This window comes from Diabrotica undecimpunctata, chromosome 7, assembly GCF_040954645.1.
Source record: "Diabrotica undecimpunctata isolate CICGRU chromosome 7, icDiaUnde3, whole genome shotgun sequence".
NCBI lineage: Eukaryota > Metazoa > Arthropoda > Insecta > Coleoptera > Chrysomelidae > Diabrotica > Diabrotica undecimpunctata.
This window is the reverse complement of record NC_092809.1, coordinates 63,945,667-63,973,047: the sequence shown is the minus strand read 5'-3', so window position 1 is coordinate 63,973,047 and position 27,381 is coordinate 63,945,667. Positions and strand designations below refer to the sequence as shown.

Here is a 27,381-nt window from a genome sequence, read left to right as displayed (position 1 = left end):
TACTTCAAGCACCAAGAATACACAGGTATTGCCAGATGAAACATACAAAACGTTAAAACAAATCTTGGCAGTCACTAAATATTTTGCTTTGCAATGGATGAGTCATGCGACATTACAGATATAGCACAGCTTGTCATTTTTAGTAATAATTTACAATACAATACAATACAATAAGGTAAGCTGTTGCTAACATTTATATGTTTATATAGATTTAGAAAGTTGTTGAACACTATAGTTGCAGAAAGAAAACAACCAGAATCAGTAGCATTAAATGATTAAATTAGGTTCTAAGATACAAATATTTCAAGTTACGCCGCAAAAATTTATTAAACAAAGACGGGAGAAAAAAACAAATATAATATCTTTTTGGGTAACCTCTTCCTCTGGTTACGCCACTGCCTAGTTTAGTGCTGAGTGTCCGACCGCGGAAGTGTAGTATGTTGTTTTCGAAACGGACCCTCACGGAATATAATTATTTACTCCTGGCCTATAATACGAATATAATTTTTCGGGTACATGAACATCTGTAGTAAATTTCCGATTTAATGAATGTTATAGATAAATGTATTTGACCTTATTTTTTGTGTTCATTAAAATTTTTTTAGTGCTATTTTCCTATCTTTAATTGGTCATAGTTCGGTAACTTATTTCCGTACCTCGTTATTGCGAGAATACTAATTTAGTTTAATTGATACCAAGCAGATTATCACACAGTTTATTAAATATTATACCAAGGTGTTTCTCTACAACCTGTTTTAGTGTTTGCCAAGTAAAACAAGTATAAAACACACCGTACTATCTGCAAAACCTAACATTTGTCCATAAGCATTAACTCAAAAATAAACCATTTATACACACAACGCAAAAGTCTAGGGATATTTTTATAAATAGACGTATTTTGTTTATCTGTAATTAACTTAAAAAAAGAAATACAAAATTTGTAGTTTAAATTGTTGTTTAATATGTCAAAAACCATAAATTGCAAAAAACAGAAAATTGGAGCAAAAAAAAATTATATTGCAAATCACTCATCTTTCACATACCACCATAAAATGTCAAAAATACGAAATATAAACTTAAAATAAAGTATGGCCACCACGTTGGTTTATCACAGCTCTACATCTACTGTTCATGCTCCGAATCACATTGTTAATGTCTGCTTGAAGTAGTTGTGTCCATTGTTCTCTCAGAAGCTCTTTTAATTGAAATTCATTGTAGATATTGCCCATATGTGGAGTAATTCTTCGTTGGAGCATGTCCCATACATGCTCAATGGGATTCAAGTCCGGTGATTGTGCTGGCCACGGCAATACATCAATACCCTCGTTATCCAACCAGTTTGTTACAATATGCGCAACATGTGGCCGAGCGTTATCATGCACAAAGTAAAAATTTTCTCCAACAGCAGCAGCAAACGGGCGCACAACAGGTTCAAGAATAGTGTCCAAATATTGCTGACTTGTGAGAAAGCCGCGTGGGAAAATGAGGTCAGTTCTTCCGTCAATCATGATTCCGCCCCATACCATTAATGTACTACCTCTGTATGTATACACTTCTTGTCATACATACACTGTATGTCATAATCGTTCTCTATTTCCGAGTCATCTCCATACTCTTGTCCGACGAGAATCTGGATGAAATCCATATCTAGACTCGTCACTAAACAAAACTGTGGCCCAGTCATTGTCAGTCCAATTCTGAAACTTTTAAAATCAGGTTAATCTTGCAGCGCGATTGCCTCTAGATAGAGGTGGACATCTCAGTAGTCGCCGACTACGAAGATTGGCTTCATGGAGACGATTCCTCACAGTACTGCTGCTAATTGTTACATTATGTGCAAGATGTAATTCATTAACCAACTCGGTTGCTGTGATTTTTGGCTGCCTTCTGGCATTTAAAATTAAATATCGGTCTTGAGCAACGGTTGTAGAGCGACCACGTCCTGGATGTTGCTCGGCTAGACTCCCAGTGTCTCTAAACCGACGTCACAAATGACTTACGATGCTTTGGGAGACACCCAGCTGGTCAGTAACTTGAGTTTGTCGCATACCAGCTTGAAGGAGGCTTACGGCTCTATTCATCTCGTCCAACGTTAAATGTTGTCGTTGCATGGTAAAAAGACAATATCTTTAACTCACCTATTAAGCAAGAATGGTATAAAGTGACTAAAATTAAAAACAAACAAAACATAAAAATGTCGATTTTTTTGTCCCTTATAAAAAAAATTCTAAAACACGTATTTCTATCAGTTTTAAAATTTTTTTTTGATAGGAAGTGAGTGTCTGTATCAACAATTATAGTACAAGCAAATTTATACGGTCATGAAATTCCTGTCATTGGTATTGTCAAATTATTAAAATATCCTTAGACTTTTGCGTTGTGTGTATATTTGTATTACAGAAATGGTTGTACCAAGTATAGTATCGTATAACTTATATTATAGGTACTATATAGCACAGTAAGAAGATCACTTTTTAGTTAAATAACTTTTAATTTGTAGCATTTGTAACGTTATAAATGTCACATTTTTATATTTATATTTTATTATACTATTTATACATTTATATTTTATTTATTTGTTAAACTTCTATGTTTTACAATTTTTCTGTTTAAAATAGTTGGCGTTTAACTAAAAATTCTGTTTATTTATTATTCTTCAATTTGAATTTTTATTTATTTCGGTTCAATTCCCATTTGTCCGTAGTATACATAGTTAACACTTCGATACACGGATGCGTGTCTGTGAGAGAAACCAATATTATTTTTACAATTTGAAAAATAACCGGTCGTTCTGACGCGGGGGCGCTTGAGTAGCTGCATAAATTACATTGTAGTAGCATCTGCGCGAGGCCGCACTTTTATTATCGTAGAGAGATGTACTAGCTAAGCTTAGCAGTTACAGATTCTAGAAGCGGTATGTTAACTCAAACTATTACTGTAACTTCTGTTAAAACAAATTTTTATTATTTTAGAAAGTAAATGGTTTTATACCTTTAAAAATGGAGCCTTATTTAGTAGAAATTGCTGGACTGCAGAAGTTGTATGATGGAGTAGAAGCCACAGATGATCAAACATTACACTATGAAAGTGAAATTTTGGCTAGCACTAGCGTCTGCAAAGGTAATGATGGGCATCTCTATTATACAGCAAAAGATGATACCCAAGAATGAAATAAACATGTGCCAAATCAGTTAGTGTAAACTCGAAGTCACAATGTAAATTTACATTTGCCTGGTCCCAAAGAAAGTGTGAAAAACGCTAGAACACCTACAGAAACGTTTTATTCTTTTTTGACGATCATATGATAAACATGATTGTCGAAAATACCAATATATATATCTCTACACTTGTACTTCGTTACAAAGACTCTTCGTGACATCAAATTGACGAACATAACAGACATGAAAGCTGTCTTTGACTTGCTGCTTTTAGCCGGAGTTTTAAAAGGCTGTACATTGTATCTGAAGGAGTTTTGGTTAACTGACGAAACTTAATAAAGTTTTTACTTAATTCACTGCGTTCCGACAATATCAACACTCGCAACGAAAGGAAAAAGTTGATAACTTAATGTTCTATGCGTTTGCGGGAAGATGTTAGTTTTGCGTTTATATCCCAAACAAATCTACAAAGTATGGAATAAAGGTATTCGCCTTTTGCAGAGGAACCTTTTGCAAATAATAATAAAACTAAAGGGTTAGATCGCAATGTAACATTTGATAATTGGTTTAGCACCATCACCAGCAAAAAGAAGTTCTACCGAAATTTTTAAACGGTAAATGACGATTACTAAATTCTTGAATGTTTAGTTTTGTAAAAAATATTACTTTAGTATCACATATTCCAAAAAAGTCAAAGTGGTTCTTGCTGCCTCCCCCCTACATACAGATGATGGAATTTACTCTAAAACTAGTGAAAAAATGGTGGTGTAGTCTGCTGCCTATAATGTAAGTAGGAATACCAGAAGATGGCCTATGATAGTATTATACAATATAATAAACATTGCCGGCATTAATGGGTATTTAGTTTACAACGCAAACAATCCCGACGAAAATTTGGAACGGATCATTTATGTCAAAAATGTTGGTCTGGATTTAGTTAATGAAAGCCTTAATTCTTCAACGAAAAACATGCACTCAAAACAAGAAACGCAAACTATTGAACAGCGTCTAACGAGTTCAAAAGTTTTCATCAACTGATGGAAGATGTTACTACTGTCGAAATCGAAAAAAAAAATATTATGGCAAAAAATGTAGAAAATGGCTTTGCCTGAAACATACACAACCCCCATGTGACAAAATTTTGAAGATTGAGAGAAATATCCAAAAATTTATCATTGTTATCTTTTTTTGAGGTTTGCTTGTATCAGTTCCAAATAAAGAATTGTTGTTTGTTTATGGTAATAAAATATGTCTTATGTTATTAAAGAAAGTAGGCAATAAGAATTGTATCACGATTAATTGTTTGTTTGTATTTTTTGTAAAATGTTTAAATACCCAACGTGTATCTCTTGGACACCACCCATTCTTTCGTGTAAAACAAATTCAGCTGTTCCGCGACGGGTTGAAAGAGTGGTAGAAGGGCGAATATTTTTTCTGTATTTATTCCATATTTAAACAATAATTTTCGTTTAGAAACCCATCTTTATTGCTTAATCTACTACTTGGATTTATTGTTATATATTGGGTTTGTCTTGCTTCCTTTTTGCTTGGCACACCCCAACAACTCACGTGGTAAGATATGATCATTAAAGGGATGTAACAAGGCTGCAATCCTAGCTAGGCTATAATCCATATTTGAAACTTATAATTAGTTCCATGTGAGAATATATTATTCAGTATGCAATAAGCCACATGTGAAGCCTTGAAGACTATACGTAGCTCCCGTCCAGAAGATTTACTTATTTTTTTTTAATTTTGTTTTTTTATGTTCACAAATTTAATTAGTAAAATTTTTTATTTGGTCCTGCCAAATTTCTCTGTGTTTAGGTTTGCAGTTAATATAACAACCAAAGCTACAACAATAAAATTGGCATGTTAAATGTCATTTTATAATTACATGACAGAGGTGTCATCAGATGATCTAGATGATAACTTTATTGTTACACATCGGTTGTTACTTTGTACACATTTCCTTCCATTTCTTTAATTTTTAGGTTTCCAAAAGTTGTTGGTGATCAACACTATTAAAATTTGTTGCCAACTCTAGGAATATGACGATAGCAGGCTGCAATCGCGTCCTGGACATAAAGATCATCATGGACATATTAACTAAGCAACCAACAGACTAGACCTAAATCCAAAATCCAAATTTCGATTCAAAATAGAACAATCACGAGCAGTCTTTTTGAAGACGAAGAAATTTCTGAGTAATAAAAGACAATCTGTAAATCCGATATTAAACAGTAAAATGTTATATCCACACGATTCTTTTTTACGGTGCCGAAGCTTGGACTGTTATTGTCGACTTAATGAGAAAACTGAAAGCTTTTCAGATGTGGCCTTTTAAAACAATTTTAAAAATAAAATGAACCAATCATACTACGAATAGAATGGTGTTGTCCAGAATGAGAAGAGGCAGAAAAACTTTTGACCACAATTAAAACAAGAAAGACAGCATATTTGGGGCACATACTTAGAAATAAGAAGTACGAAATGTTTAAGCTGATCATGAAGGGTAAAGTTGAGTGAAAAATGGATTTTGGTAGACGACAAAGATCATCATTATTATCACCTTTGGCTCGAAAATCCTCTGTGGATCCTGGCCTACCCAAAGATTCGTCGCCATTCTGTTCGGTTTCTGGCAACCTGTTCTCATTTTCTGATCTCTAGTATACCTAAGTCGATCTCAACTCCATATAACCACCTAATTCGCGGTCCACCTCTGCTTTTTCTTCGTATATGTGTTCCTGCCGTTAGCTTCTTAGCAATCATATTGTCAGGCATTTGTATTATGTGTCCAACCAGAAGTCGCTGTGCTTTAATGAACGTTATGACATCTGGTTCATTAAAGAGTTGATATAAATTAAAATTATGTCTTTTGCACCACTGTCCTTGATAGTTTATAGCTCCAAATATTTTGCGGAGTATCTATAGGCTCTAATAATCCCAGAAGTATTTTATTATTTTGCTTTAGAGTCCATGTTACCGCCCCGTATGTGAGGGCTGGTCTTAGCAGTGTTTTGTATATAATAATTTTAGTTTTTTTTTGATACTTCTTGAGTGGAATTGTTCTTGGAGTCCATAGTATGCCCTATTTGTAAGATTTATTCGTCTTTCGGTTACGGAAATATATTAGTGACTGGACCTGGTTAAAAACATAGACGCTTTTTAGAAAAGCAGAGGATAGAGGGATAGATAGGGGGATATAGTATGCAAAAAGATTTGTAATATCTGCATTCTACGGTCTGCAAGCTGTTACTCTCCTATAATGATTTCTTTTAGTATTTAGTAAGCTTTTTCCCGTGTTACCCAATTGCTCTGCAGGAATTATTTGGCTTTAATATATTTTTTGAATTAAATGTATATCACCAGTTGCACTGCAGCTGTAGTTGAGCATCGGCATTTTCTAATATTCCTTTTATTCTCGTCAGTAGGCAAAGTAATGCTTATTTTATATTTATGTTCTTTATACGACACTATGTTATAAGGTTTAAACTGAACAGACTGAAACAATTACAGTGGATGCGTGCCACGGCCAACCTTGATCACCGAGAGGGTGCAAAATTCTGGAATTAACTCAAAGTCCTAACGAAGCTAGAACGTCAGCCACGATCAAATCTCATAGTCAACAACATCATTCTTAGTAATCCACAGACAAGGCCGAAATCTTCAAAAATACACTCCAGGTCGCACTTGTTTTCCCCAATATTCCCAATTTCAATGAAAGATCCAAAAAGGAAGCCGAACGGAGAGTGGAAGATATATTCTATTACCCTCAGGCACATTTCAGGTCTTATATTAACCCGATGATGGCCCCTGTAACTGAGAATATCGTGAAGCAGATGTGTAACATTGGAAAACACACATCTCCTGGCCCTGATAGCATACGGAAATATATTAGTGACTGGACCTGGTTAAAAACATAGACGCTTTTTAGAAAAGCAGAGGATAGAGGGATAGATAGGGGGATATAGTATGCAAAAAGATTTGTAATATCTGCATTCTACGGTCTGCAAGCTGTTACTCTCCTATAATGATTTCTTTTAGTATTTAGTAAGCTTTTTCCCGTGTTACCCAATTGCTCTGCAGGAATTATTTGGCTTTAATATATTTTTTGAATTAAATGTATATCACCAGTTGCACTGCAGCTGTAGTTGAGCATCGGCATTTTCTAATATTCCTTTTATTCTCGTCAGTAGGCAAAGTAATGCTTATTTTATATTTATGTTCTTTATACGACACTATGTTATAAGGTTTAAACTGAACAGACTGAAACAATTACAGTGGATGCGTGCCACGGCCAACCTTGATCACCGAGAGGGTGCAAAATTCTGGAATTAACTCAAAGTCCTAACGAAGCTAGAACGTCAGCCACGATCAAATCTCATAGTCAACAACATCATTCTTAGTAATCCACAGACAAGGCCGAAATCTTCAAAAATACACTCCAGGTCGCACTTGTTTTCCCCAATATTCCCAATTTCAATGAAAGATCCAAAAAGGAAGCCGAACGGAGAGTGGAAGATATATTCTATTACCCTCAGGCACATTTCAGGTCTTATATTAACCCGATGATGGCCCCTGTAACTGAGAATATCGTGAAGCAGATGTGTAACATTGGAAAACACACATCTCCTGGCCCTGATAGCATCCATAGAAGATGCCTTAAAAATCTTCCAAAGAATATTATCCCTTTGCTCACCAACATAATCAGTGCATGTTTTATGCTAAGCCATTTTAAAATTCCATGGAAAGTGACCAGCAAAGTTATGATTCCAAAACAAGGGAAATCCCTTACCAACCCTGAATCGTATAGACCCATTTCTCTACTGAGCACCCTAGGTAAAATCTACGAGATGATTCTTAATAGAAGACTCGTAGAATTCCTAGATGCTCATCTCGCCATTCCAGATTACCAATTCGTATTCAGGGCTGGACATTCCACGCATAATGCATTGGTTAAAGCAGCAAATTTTATTTAACAATCACTTAACGAAAGGAAACACGTCATAGGCATATTCCTAGACATCTAGACGGCATTCGATCAGGTCTGGCACACAGGACTGATCAAAAATCTCCGCCTTGCTAAACTCGGACGATCAGGATCAAATTTGGCGACATCCTATCCACACCCTTTACTCCACAAGCTGGAGTACCCCAGGGCTTAATTCTTGCTCCAATATTATACACAGTCTAAAACCCTTCTCCTGTATGCGCATGATACTGCACTCCTCAATGGAGAGTGACCATAAATCCCTCCAAATTACAACTAATCTTATTCAAATCCTCTGATTGTCTCTACGTTCATGGCCGAATAACACTGTTAGGACAGGACCTTATTCTCAAAAACTTGGTTTCCTATTTGGGAGTTCATTTTAGCAGGACTCTCAACTGGAAAACCGAGATTTAAGATACCCTAGATAGGGTGAGAAGGGGGTTTAAACTCCTGTCAGTGCTAGCCGGTAAAATGGGCAGGACGCCATCTAAAACATTATTGCACAACTACAAAACCTTTATAAGACCGATTATCGAATACAAGGTATGCATCTACGCATCTTCAAATACCTACCAAATTAACACCATTATGGTCACCGAAAGGAAAATCCTTAGATTCTGCATGAGGAAGTGCAGTCATTATCCATCAGCACACATATATCAGGTAGCTAATCTTACACCTGTTAAGGACAGAATCCTATCTTTCAGCAGGAGGTATGTCCTTCGAACCATCACCGGCTCGAACAATCGGGCAAAACAAACATTAAAGACTCCTTGCAATCGCCGAGGGCAAATACTCACTAGGGTTCCTAAAAGCAAAGTTTCGTTCCCTCCAGCTAAACTTCTACACAACAGTGGAAACGAACTTAATGATGAGTATTTTGATATTCTAGAATCATTTCCCATTAAATATCGCAGCTAACAACTGGATGCTAAGAATGCTGATTAAGAGCCGTTCCTAGTATGGTTGGCAACCCCTGCAGTACCTCCTTCGACTTGTTTGGCTTTCTTCACCAATAATTCTTCTTGTGTGCTTCATCATAACATATCGTCCACACACATACGCCATCTTCTAAACCCCAGCTTTTTAGCAATCCATACATCTCCACAAGCATTAATCGTCACGTTTACCACGCCCCTATTACTACGCAAGAAAAGGAGCACCCCTTCCTTGAAGAGGCGATAGCCTAAACAAGGTAAAAACTCTGGATCCATACTATGTTAAAAACTCTCGTCGCGTAAAAGACGCAGATAACTTTCTTCACTTTTACTGATGGCTTTTTACGTGAGTCATTGTATGGACTTAATCTATAAAGTCCAATGGCTTTCTTTAGAACGGTTAACACTATAGCGAAAAATTACCTGTCGCTTCACTGTCTTAAAATTCTATTATTTACGTAACTGACTATCATTTATGATATTTTTGTTTATTTATAACTTATTATTACCAAACCTATTAGAGTTTCTTATTAAAAAACAAATTTTGTAACAAAAATTTGCTAAATTTCCTGAGTAGTTAATGCTCCGTGAGCACGATTCTGTGTAATATTTTTATAATAATATACAATTCCTACCTAAAAACCGTGTCATGAGGCAGTTAAAAATTCTAAACATGAAAAAAGTTACGGAATAATTAAGAAATATTTGATTAGATCATTATATGTATAGTTTAATATCAAATGTGTTCTCCATAGTCCAGTCGGATTAGGCTTTGCATTGCAAGCTGTCTTATTGTTATTGTTTTAACCTTTAGGACGGTCAAACAATTTTATTGTTTTAACCTTTAGGGGGGTCAATAGTAGTGCAAATTTAAAATCGCGACTGAACCTAACTGTTGCGTTTGCCGCCCTCTTAAATTTAAAAATGAAAAAGGGGAAGCATTTTTACTAAATAACTCCATTTTAAACTTTTCTACGAAAATAAAATGAACTGAAATTGTTGTAATTAAGATTTTCTCAATTTAAAAGGAAAGAAAGTTAAGATTTGATTTCACGTCTAGTGCCTCTGTGTATCCGCTTATACGTATTTCATCCTCAAAGGAATCTTCGGAGCGGCTATTTAATATATTATTATATTAAATATATAATATATTTTTATATATTATATATTTAATATATATAATATATATAATCTTTAATATAGTATATATATTTTTTCTCAATTTCTTCGATTCAAATTTTTTCGTGCTGTCAATATTTTCGGGGTTAAGGGGGAAAATAGTGGAAGGGGGGAATCTCATTTATTATTTCTTAACTTTACGGCATTAATGTACATAAATAAAAATGGAGAATATTATATTTTATACAATTTTGATCACCTTCATTTTAAACTTTTCGACAAAATTTTACACCTTCTTTCCAAATTTTTTTGCGCGGTCGATATTTTCCGAGTTAAGGGGGAAAATAGTGGAAGGTGCAGGGAAGCATAATTATTGTATTATTATATTGGTTACAGTCCGAAAAATGACAGATTACCCATGAACGAGTGTTCTTTACTATTTTGTGATAATGGTAACCTTAAATAATAATATATTGTATTCTATATATGTATTGTATATGTATCATTGTTCAGTGGAAATGCGCTACATTTTTTATTTTTCTTTAGCGTGTTTGTATTTATTAAACATATTTATAAAATTTCGTTCTTTTTTGTTTCAGAAGCAAAATATTTTGTGAAAACGAAAATAATAGCAGCTGATTTTTCACAAGGTAAGAAAGCAGTCGATATTGTGAAAGATCAAGTTGGAATACTACCAATTAATATTTTAGGTAAGTAAATTCTATTTTGTTAAATTATGTGAAAATAACAAAATTTTAAATAAATCACAAATCAACTTTAAGGGAAGATAAGATAATTTTCCAATTTTATAGAAGAATTTATTTTCTTTTACAACGGTTTTTTATTGTATTTTATTGCCAGTTTATTAGGGCAAATCTTTTCATTTTTTTGTGTGTTTTGATTGCTATTATTATTAGTTTTAATTGTGTTAAGTAAGCTTTTATAAACAATTTTATTATCTAAATTTAGCTCATAAAATTTAAAACGTAGGATAAGAACATGCACCTCTGGACATTTCACAAAATATTGCTTTTGGATTTTTTTTTGGACAAATTATAATGCCAAGAAAAAAATTTTTGTACGTAACCTATTTATCAGACTTTTTTGAATTATTTTGAATGTTGTTTAATCTATAAGTTGCATCATTTTAAAATCCACATGCAATTGTTAAAACTCTGCTATATTGTCCAAAAGGGGTAGCACCTACATCTACCTTTGGACTGGTTTGTAAGTACCTTGGAACAGAGGTTGTTACTTTTGACTTATAAGAAATTAATCAGAAATATGTGTTATATATATATATATATATATATATATATATATATATATATATATATATATATATATATATATATATATATATATTGTTATGGATCAGTTTATCGATCAGAAATAGGATAAAGAGTTTTTTTATTATTTTAACATACCGCGGGCATATAAGTTAAAATACAACCCTGTACTTATTTGTAATAGTTAGAATAAGAGAAAACATTGTTCCGTGACGGGGCCCTGACGAGTTTTTCCGTGAAAGACTGAGTGAATAGTGAAAGGACAATGGAACCCGTATAATTATAGATTTAGGGATAAACTTGTAATTGTATTTTGCGGTGGGCATTTTTCGAAAGTAAATAAGAATTAGATTTAGATATGAGATAACAAGAATTTGGAAACTTATTTCTGTTGAAAAAGGCAAATTTGTTAATGGTTTCTGAAAAGTAATTTGAGTGAAAGTAGTTTATTTGTTTTAAATATCATGTTGGAAATTTTCTAAATCGAAAATAAGTGGGAAAGATGAATGCTTATGATTGGTTAAAAAGGAATGGTGGGAATAAGAGAGTTGAGAAGTTTGTCTGGGAGAGATTGAAAGGATTATTATGTTACCAGCAGACCAGAAGAGAAGACGTGTTTTCGTGTAGTCAATCTGAGTACCAGTGTTTTCGTTTGTTAGTAAAAAAGGTGGAAGCTGAGAGCAGATCAAAATCGAGAAGATTAATACCTCTTTTGAGTCTGCATAGTCCACGAGATATAATTGAGAAAGAAAGGAGAATTTGTGAATAAAGAGTACCGGTCAAAAGAGGCTTGGGCTAGTGTTTTCGGAGGAGTAGTTTGCTGGTATGCGGTTTGGATCGATGCTGAGAACGGGAAAGATTTGATGGTAGCCGGACATAATCAATCAAGGAAGGAACTGTGGTTTGATCGAGAGGAGACATCATTGGCGTAAAAAAATAAAGGTCAGTCAAATAATTTGAATGAAAGAAAATTTTAAGATATTCTAAAGATAAAATCAAATATAAGCATACGAACTAAGATTCCAAGTTTCAAAGAGTTATTTTTTTGTGAATAAATTATATTTTTATATGGTCATTTTTTTTTAGTAGATATTATTATAAAACAGATCAATAGATAGTTTGTAATTAAAATTAAATTTAGAGTATAGGAGTTTGTTGGGAAAGATAATTGCCCACAAAAGTTATTTATTAATATTCATCGTATTGCTTATTTAAAATAAATAATAATTTGTGTGCATATTTAAGTTGTTTTAATGTTAGTTCCGTTTCCTGTTCTATCCCGATTATGAGCAACTAGGAGATACTGAACCCACTAGAAGAGATATATAAAGTAAACTGATTAAAGTAAAATTAAAAAGGCACCCTGAGAAATTTTAATAGTAATTGATTTGTATGACTCTGCATAAATTAGTGAATTAATTAATTAAATAATTGGATTAATTAAATTAGTGTTAATTAATAATAAAACATCATAAAGCAGATCACAACAATATATATATATATATATATATATATATATATATATATATATATATATATATATATATATATATATTCATATATTTTTAATAATCATTAAAATGGATAAAGTCAACTAAAATAGGTTTTGTTGGAACTAGTATTATTATTAATCGTTTTCAGCACTTTAGCTATGTAATGTTTAAATAACTCTTTAGAGCAAAGTTTAACCAAAATAAAGTACCCTCCTACTATATGAAGATCCATTTCTGATTGAAACTCAGGAAAATACTCTTTAACCATATTATCAGCATCTATTTTATCAGACGTGTCACAGAAGGATATTTGATCAACATCTTCACTATGAAATACAGAACGAAAAGGAAGTTTAATCAGCTTCGTTTTTACTTTTTCTTTGGGTACTTTTTCTCTTGGCTTTGATTTTTCCATTCTGTTTAGCGGCTCCGACATAATAGCAAAGTCTCTCTGGTGTATTGGTTTAAATTATAATTTTTCCTTTTTTACGCATTTCTCTGCCTTGTTAATATTTTCTAGCTGGCGCTTTTGGAAACGGAACTATAAACTCTGTAGATATATTGAGAGACAGATCGATTACAGGTGACGTATATTAACTCCGTAGCTTAACACTCTGAAGTTGGATCATTAGCTTGACAAGAAGTGGACGGAACAGGAATAGCAACGGAAGTAGATGGGGTAGATAAATGTTCAGCTGGGATTAAAGTCAAAAAATTTTAAGTTTGGTCACCAGGAGCGCTAGATGACATATACATATTTACCAGACATTGTTCCGTATCCGGTCAACCTGTGACACACGACTGCAGATATTCTTCTTTTATAAAGATTTTGGGATTAACTGGCCACAAACCTGTAACCTTAAAACTTTTACAATATTTTTTGGTGTTAATGCTTGTAAATAACGTCATAAATACTTATTGATTTACCAGGATTACTTAACATCCAGTCTGGAATTTTGTGGTAAGAAGTTTTATATAGACCAAAAACTTCTCGGTCCCAGTTATGTTAATCAGTATCAGCTTTTTCTGGGTTCTTTGCTGTTCACCATCCTGAAGGGTTCGCTGCACCAATGCATTGGAGTGGATCTCCATTTGTCAAGTGGTCTTTAAGGCCAAACTGATACGTCTTCATAACATCAGTGTAATTATTAAAAAATTGCTTAACATTGCTTTTATTAAAACTAGTGGCTCTAGCTAAACTTGTTAACTCCAATTTCCTTAGAGATAATGCAGACCATTTCCTTCTATATTGAACTAACCATTTTCGGCCTGCAATTTGCTTGTTTGGTAGTTTGCTACGGATCTGGTATTTTTTAACTCAAGACTGTAGCATAATTAAATGCTAATATTCTAGTTTGGATTTTAGTAAGTCCCAAATGAAGATAGCTTTTTCTATATAATCAAATAGTTGCTTCTCTTCTGCAACACTAAATACTTTATGAAAACAGTAGTTTGGTGGTGAAACTATGATATGATTAACACTATTAACTACAGTATGTTTTTATTTTATAATTATATAACGTGGAGTTACTTATATTCCATTTCTTCGCCACACTACGTATAGATGAATTATTCGGCAAAACTTCATGTAATGCCTCCTTCAATGACTCTTGTACATGTTCCCGACTTTTACCAATTTTACTGCGAGTCACTGTAAAAAATTATTCTCGTTACATAAATTACTCACACAAAAATGCTCGTACACCTTAGGACACGTTCAGAGGTATAAGCAACGGTGTACTGACAGGTACAAGCAGGGATTTAAAGTTTTAAACACGATAATCTATTTTAGGTTAAAATACAACTAAAAATGTTATGCATAAATATTATATAGAATAAAACAAAATGACTAAAAACTTAAAAAAAAACCAAAAATTTTCCGCATGTTTCCTTTTTTAGATTTATTACATGAATCCAGAACCTTAGTTTTCTTTTTTCTATTTCATTATATGCCAATGATATCATGACATCTTCAGAATATGCTGAAGAATCCATTTTTAAGGACGTTACTGATTCCGCACTACTCGACTGCCGTAAACGTACTGAGCTAATTGCCCTAAACTGGGCGCGGTTAATCGACACACTTCAAAAATACTTTTCTTTTCCATTCTTTGATTTCTCAATTTTGACATTAAATTCATAATTAGCAAGATTGAAAACCTTATAGTACACATTCATATTTAAATTGATATACATTTAGACTTTTGGACCCGTTTTCAGCAAATCGTCCCACTGTAAGAAGATGTTTTGTTTTATAGTCCATAACCAAAATCCATTTATTGGTTTTACCTTATTTTTTGCCTCGATATTATTTTTTTATTTACTTAACGTAGCATAGAGATATATCAGGTTATAACCACTACAACATCAAATCACTAATATCTTTTTATGTACGTGTAAACCAGTAATAATGATGGTTTATTGACTTTTTGCCGTTAATTGTTTTTACTTGTATACATTTATTTTGTAAAGTGAGTACATTATTTATACTATAAACAACACTTAACTTATAATAACGTACTAACTACTAATTCGTTTATTCAAGTTCAAGGTATTTGTTGTAGACTAACAATGCAGCAATTTAATAAATCTGACAAGGTCCATTTTGTAAGGGAAAGTTTTGTGGTACATAATAATGAAAATATGTAAAGATTGTACGAAATCATCTTGAGCGTTATTATTTATTAACTGCAATATATTCAATGACCTAAAAATAAAATATTTATTATGTTTAGACATTAAAAATGAGTAACAAAATTCAGCGTAGCCTTAACCTTTCAAAATATAATCTAAATATTTATTATTCATTTCTAATTATGTTATGCAAAATCTATACATAAGAAATATGCACTCAAATTATATAATAATATAAATAACTTGATATTATTATTATTATAAAACAAATAAGGAAAGAGGATTGAGCTCCTATTATGCCCAAAAACAAAGAAAAATACCATAATAAAATTAATCAAATTATAGAGTGAGAAGTACCTACATAAAACAAAAATTGTAAGACAATAAATAATGCAGTTCTAAAATAAGGCAGTAATATAAAAATGATATATAGAACTATTAAGTCTATTTTTAAAAATGTTGACAGTAGTTGCCTATGTGGTGTCTTCATCCAAATTATTCCAGATATTAAATATTATGTGGCCCAAGTTATATGGACCAATTTAGGCCAGTGCGAAATAGAAAACCACACAATATATTACTGTGGAGATACTACAACAAAAAACACAAACGGAGTGGCTATAATAATAAATAAAGAAGTTAGCAAATGTGTACTTAGTTTTATAGGAATATCAGATAGAGTTGCAGTACTCAAAATAATGCTAAACCAGTTAACGTTGACATTATTCAAGCATATGCTCCAACTTCGGAAAGCTTAGAGTAGGAAATAGAAATATTTTATGAACAATTAAAAGAATCCCTAAAACATACCAAAAAAAAAAATAAGTGAATATCCTGCTAGAAGATTTCAACGCCAAAGTAGGCAAAGGAGGTGTTGGCAATACTCTGGGACACTTTGGACTAGAAACGCGAAATGATAGAGGAGACCGCCTTGTTCAGTTCTGCCAAGAAACGGATAGTGCAATAGTGAACACCTTTTTCCAATTACCACCTCGAAGACTCTACACCTGGAAATCTGCAGCTGACTGTCCAAAAAAAAATGATTAGAAACCAGATTGACTACATCATCATCAACAAACGATTTCAGAATTCCGTAAAATCCACAAAACATATCCAGGAGCAGATGTTACATCAGACCATAATCTTTTACTAGGACGTTTCAAAGCCTTTATGAGAAAAGTCCATAAAAGAAAAGCACAAAACGTCCGGACATCCAGAAGTTGAAAGATAAAACCAAAAGAGAAGTCAAAGAGGAGATCAACAACAAAATAAACAGCATGGTAATCTCAGATATTAATCAAGAAAATATAAGTGTGGATGATATGTGGAATAAAATCAAAAATATCTGTAATTCAGTGGTAGATAATAAACTTAAACCAGAAAACAATATAAAGAAACAAGTCATGGATGAGATAAGAAATATTAGAGCTAATGGAAGAACGAAGAAAACACAAAAATAAGAATAAGAAATAAGAAAGTTGGAGCCAGCCCATCTCCCTGCTTTAGTCCCTGCGAAATTTTGAAAAAGTCTGTCCGGTGGTTTTGTATTCATACACCTGCCTGAGTTTCATCCATTGTGGCTTTCATGAGTCTAATTAGCTTGTGTGGTATTGCCAGTTCAGCCAATATATTGTAGAGTTTGTTCCTTTTGACTGAGTCGTATGCATGTTTGAAGCCTACAATCACGTTGTGAACATCAATATCATGTTCCCATGATTTACTTAAGTTCTGTTTGACTGTAAATATTTGTTCCAGTGTCGATCTTCCCCGTCGGAAGCCCGTCTGATACTTCTTCTTCTCATTGCGCCGTCTCCTTTCGAAGGTTGGCGATCCAAATGGCAATTGTAGTATTGGAAACTGCTGCGCGAAAGATTTCTGCGGATGAGCGGTCGAACCAGCTCCTCAGGTCTTTCAGCCATGAGTTCTGGCGTCTTCCTACTGATCTTTTGCCCTGTACTTTTCCTTCCAGTATAACTTGAAGTAATTCATATCTTTCGCCTCTCAGCACAAGACCCAAGTATTGCATTATCCTCTCTTTGATTATTCTTAGTAATTCTTTTTGTTTACACATGCGACGAAGTACCTCAACATTAGTAACTCTTTGTACCCATGAAATCCTCAACATTCGTCTGTATATATACATCTGAAAGGCATCTATTCTTTGTTCTATTTCAGAGTCCATTGTCCAACTTTCACAGCCATACAGTAAGACAGAAAAAACGTAACATCTGATCATTCGGATTCTAAGCTGTAGACTAAGGTCTGATCTTGTAAAAAATGTTTTAATGCTCATGAATGTTTTCCTTGCTTGTTCGATTCTTGATAGGATTTCTTTTTTTGGATTACACTGACTATTGATATTTGTTCCCAAATATTTTATGGAATTTACCTGTTCTATTATTTGACCCTTGGCATACACCTGTACGTTTATTGGTGTCTTTGAAAATACTAAAGTTTTAGTTTTGGAAACGTTTAGATGTAAACCGAACATTTCGCTGTGGTGAACTACCGCATTTATTATATTTTGAGTTCTTGTGCGTTGCTTGCTATTAAGACGGTATCATCAGCATATCTGATGTTGTCTATGCTGATTCCGTTAATCTTAATTCCGCCTTGGACCTCGTCTAATGCTTCTCTGAATATAGACTCCGAATACAAATTAAAGAGTAGCGGTGATAAGACGCAACCCTGTCTCACTCCTCGTCGGATTTGTATGTCTTCGGATGTTGTGTGCTCTATTTCAATTGTTGCCGTTTGGTGCCAGTATAGTTCTGAGATAATTCGCAAGTCTTGTTCGTCAACTCCAGTTGTTCTCAGAATTTCGATGATCTTTTGATGGTTAACGCAGTCAAATGCTTTTCGATAGTCAATAAAACATGCATATACATCTACATTCATGTCTCTGCATCGGTGCGTTAACACATTTAAAGCAAAAAGAGCCTCTCGTGTTCCCAATCCGTTTCGAAATCCGAATTGAGTGTCACTCATCTGGAACTCGCACTTCTTGTAAATTCATATATGGATAATTCTGAGAAAAGTTTTAAGGACATGAGACATCAAGCTTAATATTCGATAATCATCGCATTGTGAGGAATTCGATTTTTTGGTAATGCTACGAATTTTGATTTTAGCCAGTCTGTTGGTATTTTACCTGTGTCATATATCTTATTGAATAGTGCTGTTATTAAATCTAGGCTTTTACTTTCGTTATCTGCAATTAGTTTTAAGTATTTCGACATTGATATTGTCTGGACCGGTGGCTTTTCCATCTTTCTGAGATTTTACTGCATGAATCACTTCTTCTTTGGTTATTTCTGGGCCTTTTTCATTTATTCGATTATCTGTGGATGGTGGAGAACAAGGTCTATCGTCGTCAAAAAGAGTTTGTATGTATTCTTTCCATCTCTCTAGTTTGTCTTCTGTACCCATAATTATTTCGTTATTATCATTTTTTAATATTGTTGCTTGTCTCTTTTTGTGTCTACCTGTCATTTCTTTTACTTTTTTATGAATATTAAAGGTGTCGTATTTTTCCTGAAGTTGTTCGATTTCTAGGCATTTTGTTGACATCCAGTTTTCTTTCGCCTCCCCGCACTTTGTTCTAATGATTTTGTTGATTCGCTTGTATTCTATTGGGCTTGTTTTATATTTTCGTCTTACGTCCATGTTGTATCCATTCTTGTTTTTTGTTGTGTTTTACGAATCCGATGTCTTTTTCTTGTATCTTTGTTATTTTTGTTTTTAGACCAGTCCATGTTACTTCAATGTCTGTCTGTACCAAGTTTTCGATCGTTTTTATTTCTTCCTCAGGCTTGATACTTATTTCTTTTTTCTGTTCAGGGTTCTTCAGTTGTGAGATGTCTATTTTTCTTGTCACTGTTTTCTTTTTGACTTTGAGAGATCTTTTTAATCTAAAATCCATTATAACCAATCAGGGATGTTGTGTGAAGAAGGTATTGGCAATTAACAGATTGTTTTCTACGCAGAATTGTACAAGTCTATCTCCTCTATTATTTCTGGTACCTAGACCGTATGCTCCTATGTGGTCTCCTTCAGCACCACGACCAATTTTAGCGTTAAAGTCACCCATGATTATCGTTATTTCACCTCTTTTTGTCAGTCTCATTATTTCATCTTTGTTGTTATAAAATTTTTCGATTTCTTCGTCTGACTTGTCACTTGTTGGAGCATAGACCTGAATAATATTTAGTTTTCTGTGAGTTGTTTGTAATTTCAACATTGCTACTCTATCATTTAGAGGGATGAAGTCTATGACTGATTGAGCAATTTTGTTCGACACTAATATAGCAGTTCCATATTGATGTTCTGGGTCGGTTTCACCTGAATAGTATATGTATCCATGTTTTGTTTTTTGTATTCCTGATCCAGGCCATCTTACTTCACTCATCCCCAAGATGTCTATTTTCAGTCTTACCATCTCGGCTTCAGTGTTTGCCAGTTTCCCGGACATAAATAAGCTGCGTACGTTCCAGGTGGCAATGCGTACTATTCGGTCGTATATTTGTATTCTCGTGCACTTTCTTGGGTAGTTGACGGGGGGATTCTTTGCACCCTCTCCCCATTTAAGGGGTGCCCCGGACTGAGGGCCATTTTCTTTTTCTCGTCTGCCATTTAGATTTGTGGAAAATATAATGGGGTGAATTTCCCGTTGCCTTCCCCATCGCAGTACCACAACCATTTAAACTGCTCCAGTCATGCTTGTGGTAATCCAGTTTCAAGCCGGTCCAGGATCATTTCCTCTAGGCCTTGAACTGGTACTGATGATCGCTGCTGCCCTTCACCAGGGAGGGATAGGAAGTAGGTAACTAGATTTTGGAAGGATAAAGGAATGGGACATGATTTCTCTCAGTAAGGAATTGAGAGCAAAGCATGGCTCGCGTGGGCAGGGATGCTTCCCTGAAGTAGACCTATTTTCTACCAGGATCGTAGAAAAGTGTCTACCCGCTACCCTAGTCTGATACTCTCAAATAATATTTTCTGCTAGTGGTTGGAGCCGCTGGTTTATAATATACGTGAGGACTTTATATGCTGTACATAGATCGGTACTTTTTAATAGATCATGCATACTATACTTTTCTTTCAGTCATCAGGTATTTACTCTTCTTGCCATATATCTTTGATGAGCACGTCAATGTGACTTGCCAGGTGGTCGCCATCTACCTTATACAATTATGCTGGTATTTCGTGAACTCCCCGGTCCTTTATTGTTTTTCTAGGCCTTAATAGCTTCGAGAACTTCCTTTATGATTGTAGCTTCTACTCCATTCTCTACTTCATTCTTTTTTGTTTGAGGTTTATACCCACTTTTTATCTTTTTTAGGTATTCGCAAGCCCCTCTAATTTCGTTGTTTTTGAAATTTTTTTCAATTTTTTCTATTTGTCTATTTTCATAGGCTCTTTTTTTATTTCTACATCTTGTTATATACATTTTATGTGCTTCATTTCTTTTCTCTATTGCTTGTCTGCACTCGTCATCGAAATATGCTCCTCTTCTCGCCTTTTTCTTGTTTCCCAGGGTAGACGCTGCCGCTGTCATTACTGCTGTTTTAGTATTATACGATTTGCCCTCTATGGAGTGCAGTTCTAACATCCTTAACTCATATGCGACTTCTTTTTCGAACTTCTCTTTACACTCCTGAATTTATAGTTTTTCCAGGTCCAGTTTGTTTGTTCTTTGTTGTCTTTCATTTCTTTCTTTGTTAACTCGGTATCTAAATTCTCATTATTTTCCTTTGCACATTGCAGTATTACATAAATCTCCTCTTAGAAAACGGTGCAATTCTTCCCCATCTCAAAGCTTTCGCTAACTTTTTGAATTCAAAGTATAATTCTATCCCTAAACCCTCACCAGCTTTGGATCTGCCTCTGTACCAGATTTTACCCTGTTGAGTGTGGTATTCCTTGTTTCTTCATGCATAATAGACACCCAGTATTAATTATTTCCTCAGTTCAGATCATTCAGAATTTGTATTTTAAAATATTTTAAAAACGATTTCTAGATTGTAATTCTCAAATAATATAAAGTTAAGGGAGTGGCCGTCGATGCAGGACGTTTAGCAGGGGATTATCGTTTTCCTTTTTCTTTCACAAATATTTACCTGGACGTTGTTACACTTATTTTTTAAATTTACTGTGCGAATATGAATATTAGTCTGCGGAAATGTTCTGCCTGATTTTTGGTTTTTTTTTAACTATTTCTTTATAATATTAATCCTAAATTCAAAATGATATTGCCATAATGACCACGCCTTACTACTTGAACTCGGTTTATTATTATGTATTTTATCCCCAAATAAGTAATAACTAATAGCCTTATCTATTTAACATTCTGCCATAATTATTCTTCATTAAATTACACAAATCAAGAAATTAGTGACACGTGAAAATGTTATAAAAAACCGGTAGTAATAATTTATTCGTCCGTACAATAACATTAAAACGCAGTGTCCGTAAATGCCCACTTTTATGTAACATTTAGTGCTTATTGACCTAGACTAGTATCGCGGTTGAGATTGCAATGCTCACTTGCATTGGTATTAAAAAGTGTTGAGGGAACGAGACGCGATTGTAACACAAGGTTAATGTTATTGTAACACAGCAGCGTTTAATCGACTTGCATCACAAGAAGATTATGCCCTCTTTTTTTCACTTAATTGAATGCTAAATTTAATTATTAAGATTTGGAAATTAAAAATATGTTTCGATATAGTTTCTCTGATCGTTACCTTGTGTTTTATTACTACACTTTCTGGAATATTAATTTTATTCTCGACAATTAATAACAATTTATTAATTACAAATAAATACATTTTGGAAAAAAAGTTGATTAAGACTGGCTTCGATCATTGAGTGAAACTTCAAAAACACAGTTCCTATTATTAGCACTGATTACCTATATCCTACATAGACAAGGCAAAAAGCTTGGGTTTGTTCGGAAAAATGTACTCATGAGATTTTTTGCATAATCACTTTCATGAGATACCCATAAATAAGGATCAAAAGGTTGCCCAGGCAAAAAATTGTTCAAATTTTTTTAAATTATTTTTTTTTTAAACAAATTGTAACAATCAATTTTTTTGGCGCGGACATTTTTTTTTTATTTTTTCTATCATTCTAAACAAAATAGGTTTTCTGTAGTTTTTCTGTAAACTTGATTGTTGTTGAGTTACCGAGTTACTTCAAAATATTTTAAAACTAAGAAAAACGCAATATTACTAATTGTCAAGGCTCAAAAACCCAAGTAAAAATCATTATTTTTGAGTTCACCAAGTACTTCAAGTTCAAAAGTTATTCTATCATATTCCGATAAGTGTTTTGGGCCTATTTTATGTTATACATTGTTTTTTAATTTTTAATGAAGCACTTATGACAGGACTCTCTGACTGCGGATTGTATAAGAGAGAGAAATAAGATATAGGGCACACATTTTTGCTGGTTTAAATTCTCATTCTACAAATGAGCGTCCGCACTCCGCCCTGCCATACGCACTTCATTACTAATTAAAAAACAATGACTCAATAGTTATATGTACACCACGGGTGTCATTAAGGTAAATATGCCCGAAGAGCAACGTAATCCAGCCAGAGGTCCTTTGGCCGGAGAAAGGAGTGTTGCTCGATGGGCGTAATCATCCGGTAACACCAGTATTACATACAAAATATGCATATATATTTTGAAGATGCAGTAAAATAAAAAATAAAAACGTCTAAGTTTTTGTTTTTATATTATGTGAAATGAAAAAGTAAAATCTTGTACGGTGAACAAAAACTCTAAATAACCCATTTTTTTTTGTAAACACATTTGTTATTAAAACTCAACATGCAACAACATCAACTGTTAATTTAGTGCAACAAAGTCCTTCAAATGAAACAGTATTTAATTCCTAAAAAATTATATTCTCTTTCTCCAATAGCGATACAGCTCAAATCGAGCCTTGCCGGTCCCAGGCCGACATTTTCCAGGTTCTCACGTCTAGCAAATTTTGCGCGTCCGCTGCCACTTCATCCTCCCACCTTTTCCGTGGCCTTCTTTTTGGTCTTGGGCCCTCCATTCTACTATCTAGGGCTCTTTTTGGCAATCTTTTGGTCTCCATTTTAAATACATGACCAGTCCATCGAAGTCTCTGAAGTTTATCGAATTCTGAGATCTGTGCCTCTTTAAACAGTTGTTATAGTTCATGGTTGTACCTGGATCTCCACACTCCGTTTTTATTAATAGGTCCAAATATTTTCCTAAGGACTTTTCGTTCCAATACTTCTAGCTTTAGAGCTCTTTTTTTAAAAAAGATCCATAGAGAAATCGGGCATAAAAACCAGAGGTACTATCATCAATAGAAGTGTACAGATATTGGCCTACGCAGATGACATTGACATAGTAACGCGGACAAAAAGAGACCTGATACAGGCTTTTGAAACATTAAAAAAAGTCGCGAAGACAATGGGACTGCAGGTCAACGTATCCAAAACAAAATACATAAAGGTCACGAACAGTACACAAATAGCGGCACCACAAGATCTGGTGACAAAAGCACACACATTCGAAGGGGTCTCGGAGTTTATATATCTTGGAACACAACTAAATAACAGCAACCTAATAAGCGTAGAAATTAAAAGAAGAATATACCTGGCGAACAGAGCTTACTTTGGACTAAAGCAGCTCTTAACATCACACATAATTAGCAGAAAAACCAAGATACTAATATATGAAACTCTTATTAAACCTGTCTTGACATATGCGTCAGAGACATGGACTATGGTAAAAAGCGACGAAGAACTGTTAGGCCGCTTTGAAAGAAGAATACTTAGGCACATATACGGAGGAATACAAGAAAGCGCGATATGGCGCAGGCGCTACAATTTTGAGTTGTATAAATGCTATGAAAAATGCAACATCGTCCGGTGTATTAAAATTAATATAGTAAGGTGGCTAGGACACCTTGAAAGAATGGACACTGGAGACCAAAGACAGATATTATATTAAGAGCCAGTAGGAACCAGGAAGAGAGGCAGGCCAAGTTCTAGATTTAAACTCAAGTCTAAGATGACTTGAGGAATCTAGGGGTCAGAAATTGGAAAGCCAGGGAGAAAGATAGGGGGGAATGGAGACTAATTCTTGAACAGGCCAAGACCTACACAGGGTTGTAGAGCCAAAGATGATGATGACTTCCAGCTTTCGTTTTGTGTCTTCTGTCATTACCCATATCTCGCATTCATAACATACTGTTGGTCTGATTTTAGTTATGTAGACCCTGAATTTCAATCTCCAGTGTGTGTTTTTGGAGCGGAACACATATGCGAGAAAAAAGTAAGCTTTGTTTCCCTTTACTATTCTTCTCTGAATTTTTGGTTCTTCTGTTCCATCTGTGAACTAACTCCCAGATATGTGAAACTTTTTACAGGTTTAATATCATCCGTTAATTCAACTGTGCATCTGTTTCCACTAGCTCTTGCCTGTGTTAGTTTTTTGTCTTAAAAAATGGTTTAAGGTTTGTAAAGGATCTTGGAGGTAGCATGGATTGCCGTCTGTAACAAAACTGAGTAATGTTCAATATTTCCGATGAAAGAGTCGGAGGTTCTAGAAATAGAACTCAGCTTCTACCAACAAATCCTACTCTCAAGTCCTCGCAGGTATTTACCGCGTAGCCACTGGGTGCATGGCGTACAATGATTGTACGTTATATAGCCGACGAGAGCGGGTGAAAGGCGAGTTTCTGGCGCCTAAGAACTGGAACATATCGGCTAATAAACCCTGACAGAAAATTCTGGTCTTTCAGGTTGGGGGCTGGATAATGGGCTGATAAGCTGTTGCCGTAAATAGTACAAAACCATGAAACCTCGGATAGATCGGTCTTATCGATGACGACATAAGTTATGAAATATGGGCTACGCGGTCGGTACCTGGAACGTCCTGACATTGAAAAAATTATATTACACAACAAAAATATTTCATGATTCACCCACCTTACTACTGTGGGGTGAGATAGTAAATAGACGAGATAGTGAATTAAAAGATACGGACGGTATTATATATTTTTTTGTATTTAAGTAAAAACGTTTTACAATTATTTCCATATCTCGCGCAGTCTTCATGTAAGCAACGCCGACACCGAGCACACTTTATCCAGTTAACGACTTTGTAAGTATGTTTATATTCTTCACTACATCCAATACAGTAATCATTTTTGTCTTCTTTAACTTCACTGACATAGTCATCATCCAGTACAGGTTCCCCATCTGATGTGTCGGACATACCCAGTTTCATTATTCTGGCTTTAGTTTTTTACCTCTTTCTTGGCTGTTTAGTATTTGTAGTAGTATATGTAGGCTAGTTTAGTATTTGTTTTTTTATGTTTTCTTGCAGTTTATCATTTGGCTTAGTTAAAACTAGCAGATTACTGCAAGTGTCAGGTCTATCCGATTGTAGTGATCAGATGAAGGGATATGTAATGGCCCATGTTCAGGAAATTCATTTTTAGTAGGTGCCTGATAAGAAGAGGCGTTTTGTAAATTATTTGCAACCTTTCTTGTAGGTTCCTGGTGAGAAGAGCCTCGTTGGGGAATATTTGCAATCGTTTTGGTAGGTACTCGATGAGACGGGACTAGAATAGTTTCTGCTTTTGACTAAGCTTCTTTTAATAGTCTGCCAAATAGAGTCTGTTTATTTTCCATGTAGGATTAGCTATCATTATTACGTTGAAGTGTAATAAAATGCTTTAAATAATTTGAAAAAAGCTCTGTCTAACGGTTGCAAATAATGTGTTGTATGACAAGGTAGGAATAGTAAAATTATGTTATTCTGCAAAGTTCATCAACTCAATTTTCCAAGATTTTTGAGAAACTATATATTAAAAGGCTAAAAACTATAATAGACAAAAAGAAGATAATTCCAGATCACCAATTCGGATTTCGCAAAAAACACGGGACAATAGGACAAGTTTAAACTAGCAAATGAATAGTAAAAGATACTGTTTAGCAACTTTTCCTGATATATATATATATATATATATATATATATATATATATATATATATATATATATATATATATATATATATATATATTATTATGATGTGTTTTTTGTTTGAATGATGAGCAATGAGTATTTTTAATAATATAGGGTTTTATCGCGGTTCTCAAAGAATTAGTTTGTAAGTACTTTTTTAAATTATCTTTATTGTAACTATTATGAAACACACATATATATATATATCTAACCTAGCCAATGTAAATTTAAAATAAACTATCTTTAAATTGATATTCTTACAAAACTAATTAAATTCTATAGACAATCTAAAATTTAAACAAACTATCTTCAAAATTGAAATTGTTATGACACTAACTAAATTATATTAACAAAATTTTGTACCTTTCTTTCACTGAATGCCTAAATGAACTGTTTTCTACTATATAGATTCTAATCACCACTGAATGTCTTCGTACTTCAGTTATCCTTGTTTTTTGTGAAATTACTTTTTCCAATTATCAGCTTCTACCAATTTAAGATATAGTTTTCTTCACCAGCATTTATACACCACCAGCAAACCAGCAAACACCATTTATATTTATTCTTCTTTTCAATATACCAATATCCAATTATTATAAGTTGATTTATACTAATCTCCAATCATAATATAATTTTAATTCCTTCCAATGTCCATCCAATATTCTTCTAATATACTTTTATAATCTTCAATAATTATTTGTGTATAATTATAAATGTGCATTAAATATATGC

The 27,381-nt window shown here is 33.9% G+C and overlaps 1 protein-coding gene across 1 annotated transcript in view; it reads left to right on the top strand.

Moving 5' to 3' along the window:
• Positions 1 to 27,381, top strand: part of LOC140445454 (inactive hydroxysteroid dehydrogenase-like protein 1) — a 121,286-nt gene that overhangs the window by 80,796 nt on the left and 13,109 nt on the right. Inside the window, 1 exon segment of the mRNA XM_072537481.1 lies at positions 10,811 to 10,921. Within this exon segment, the coding sequence (XP_072393582.1) occupies positions 10,811 to 10,921 (111 nt within the window).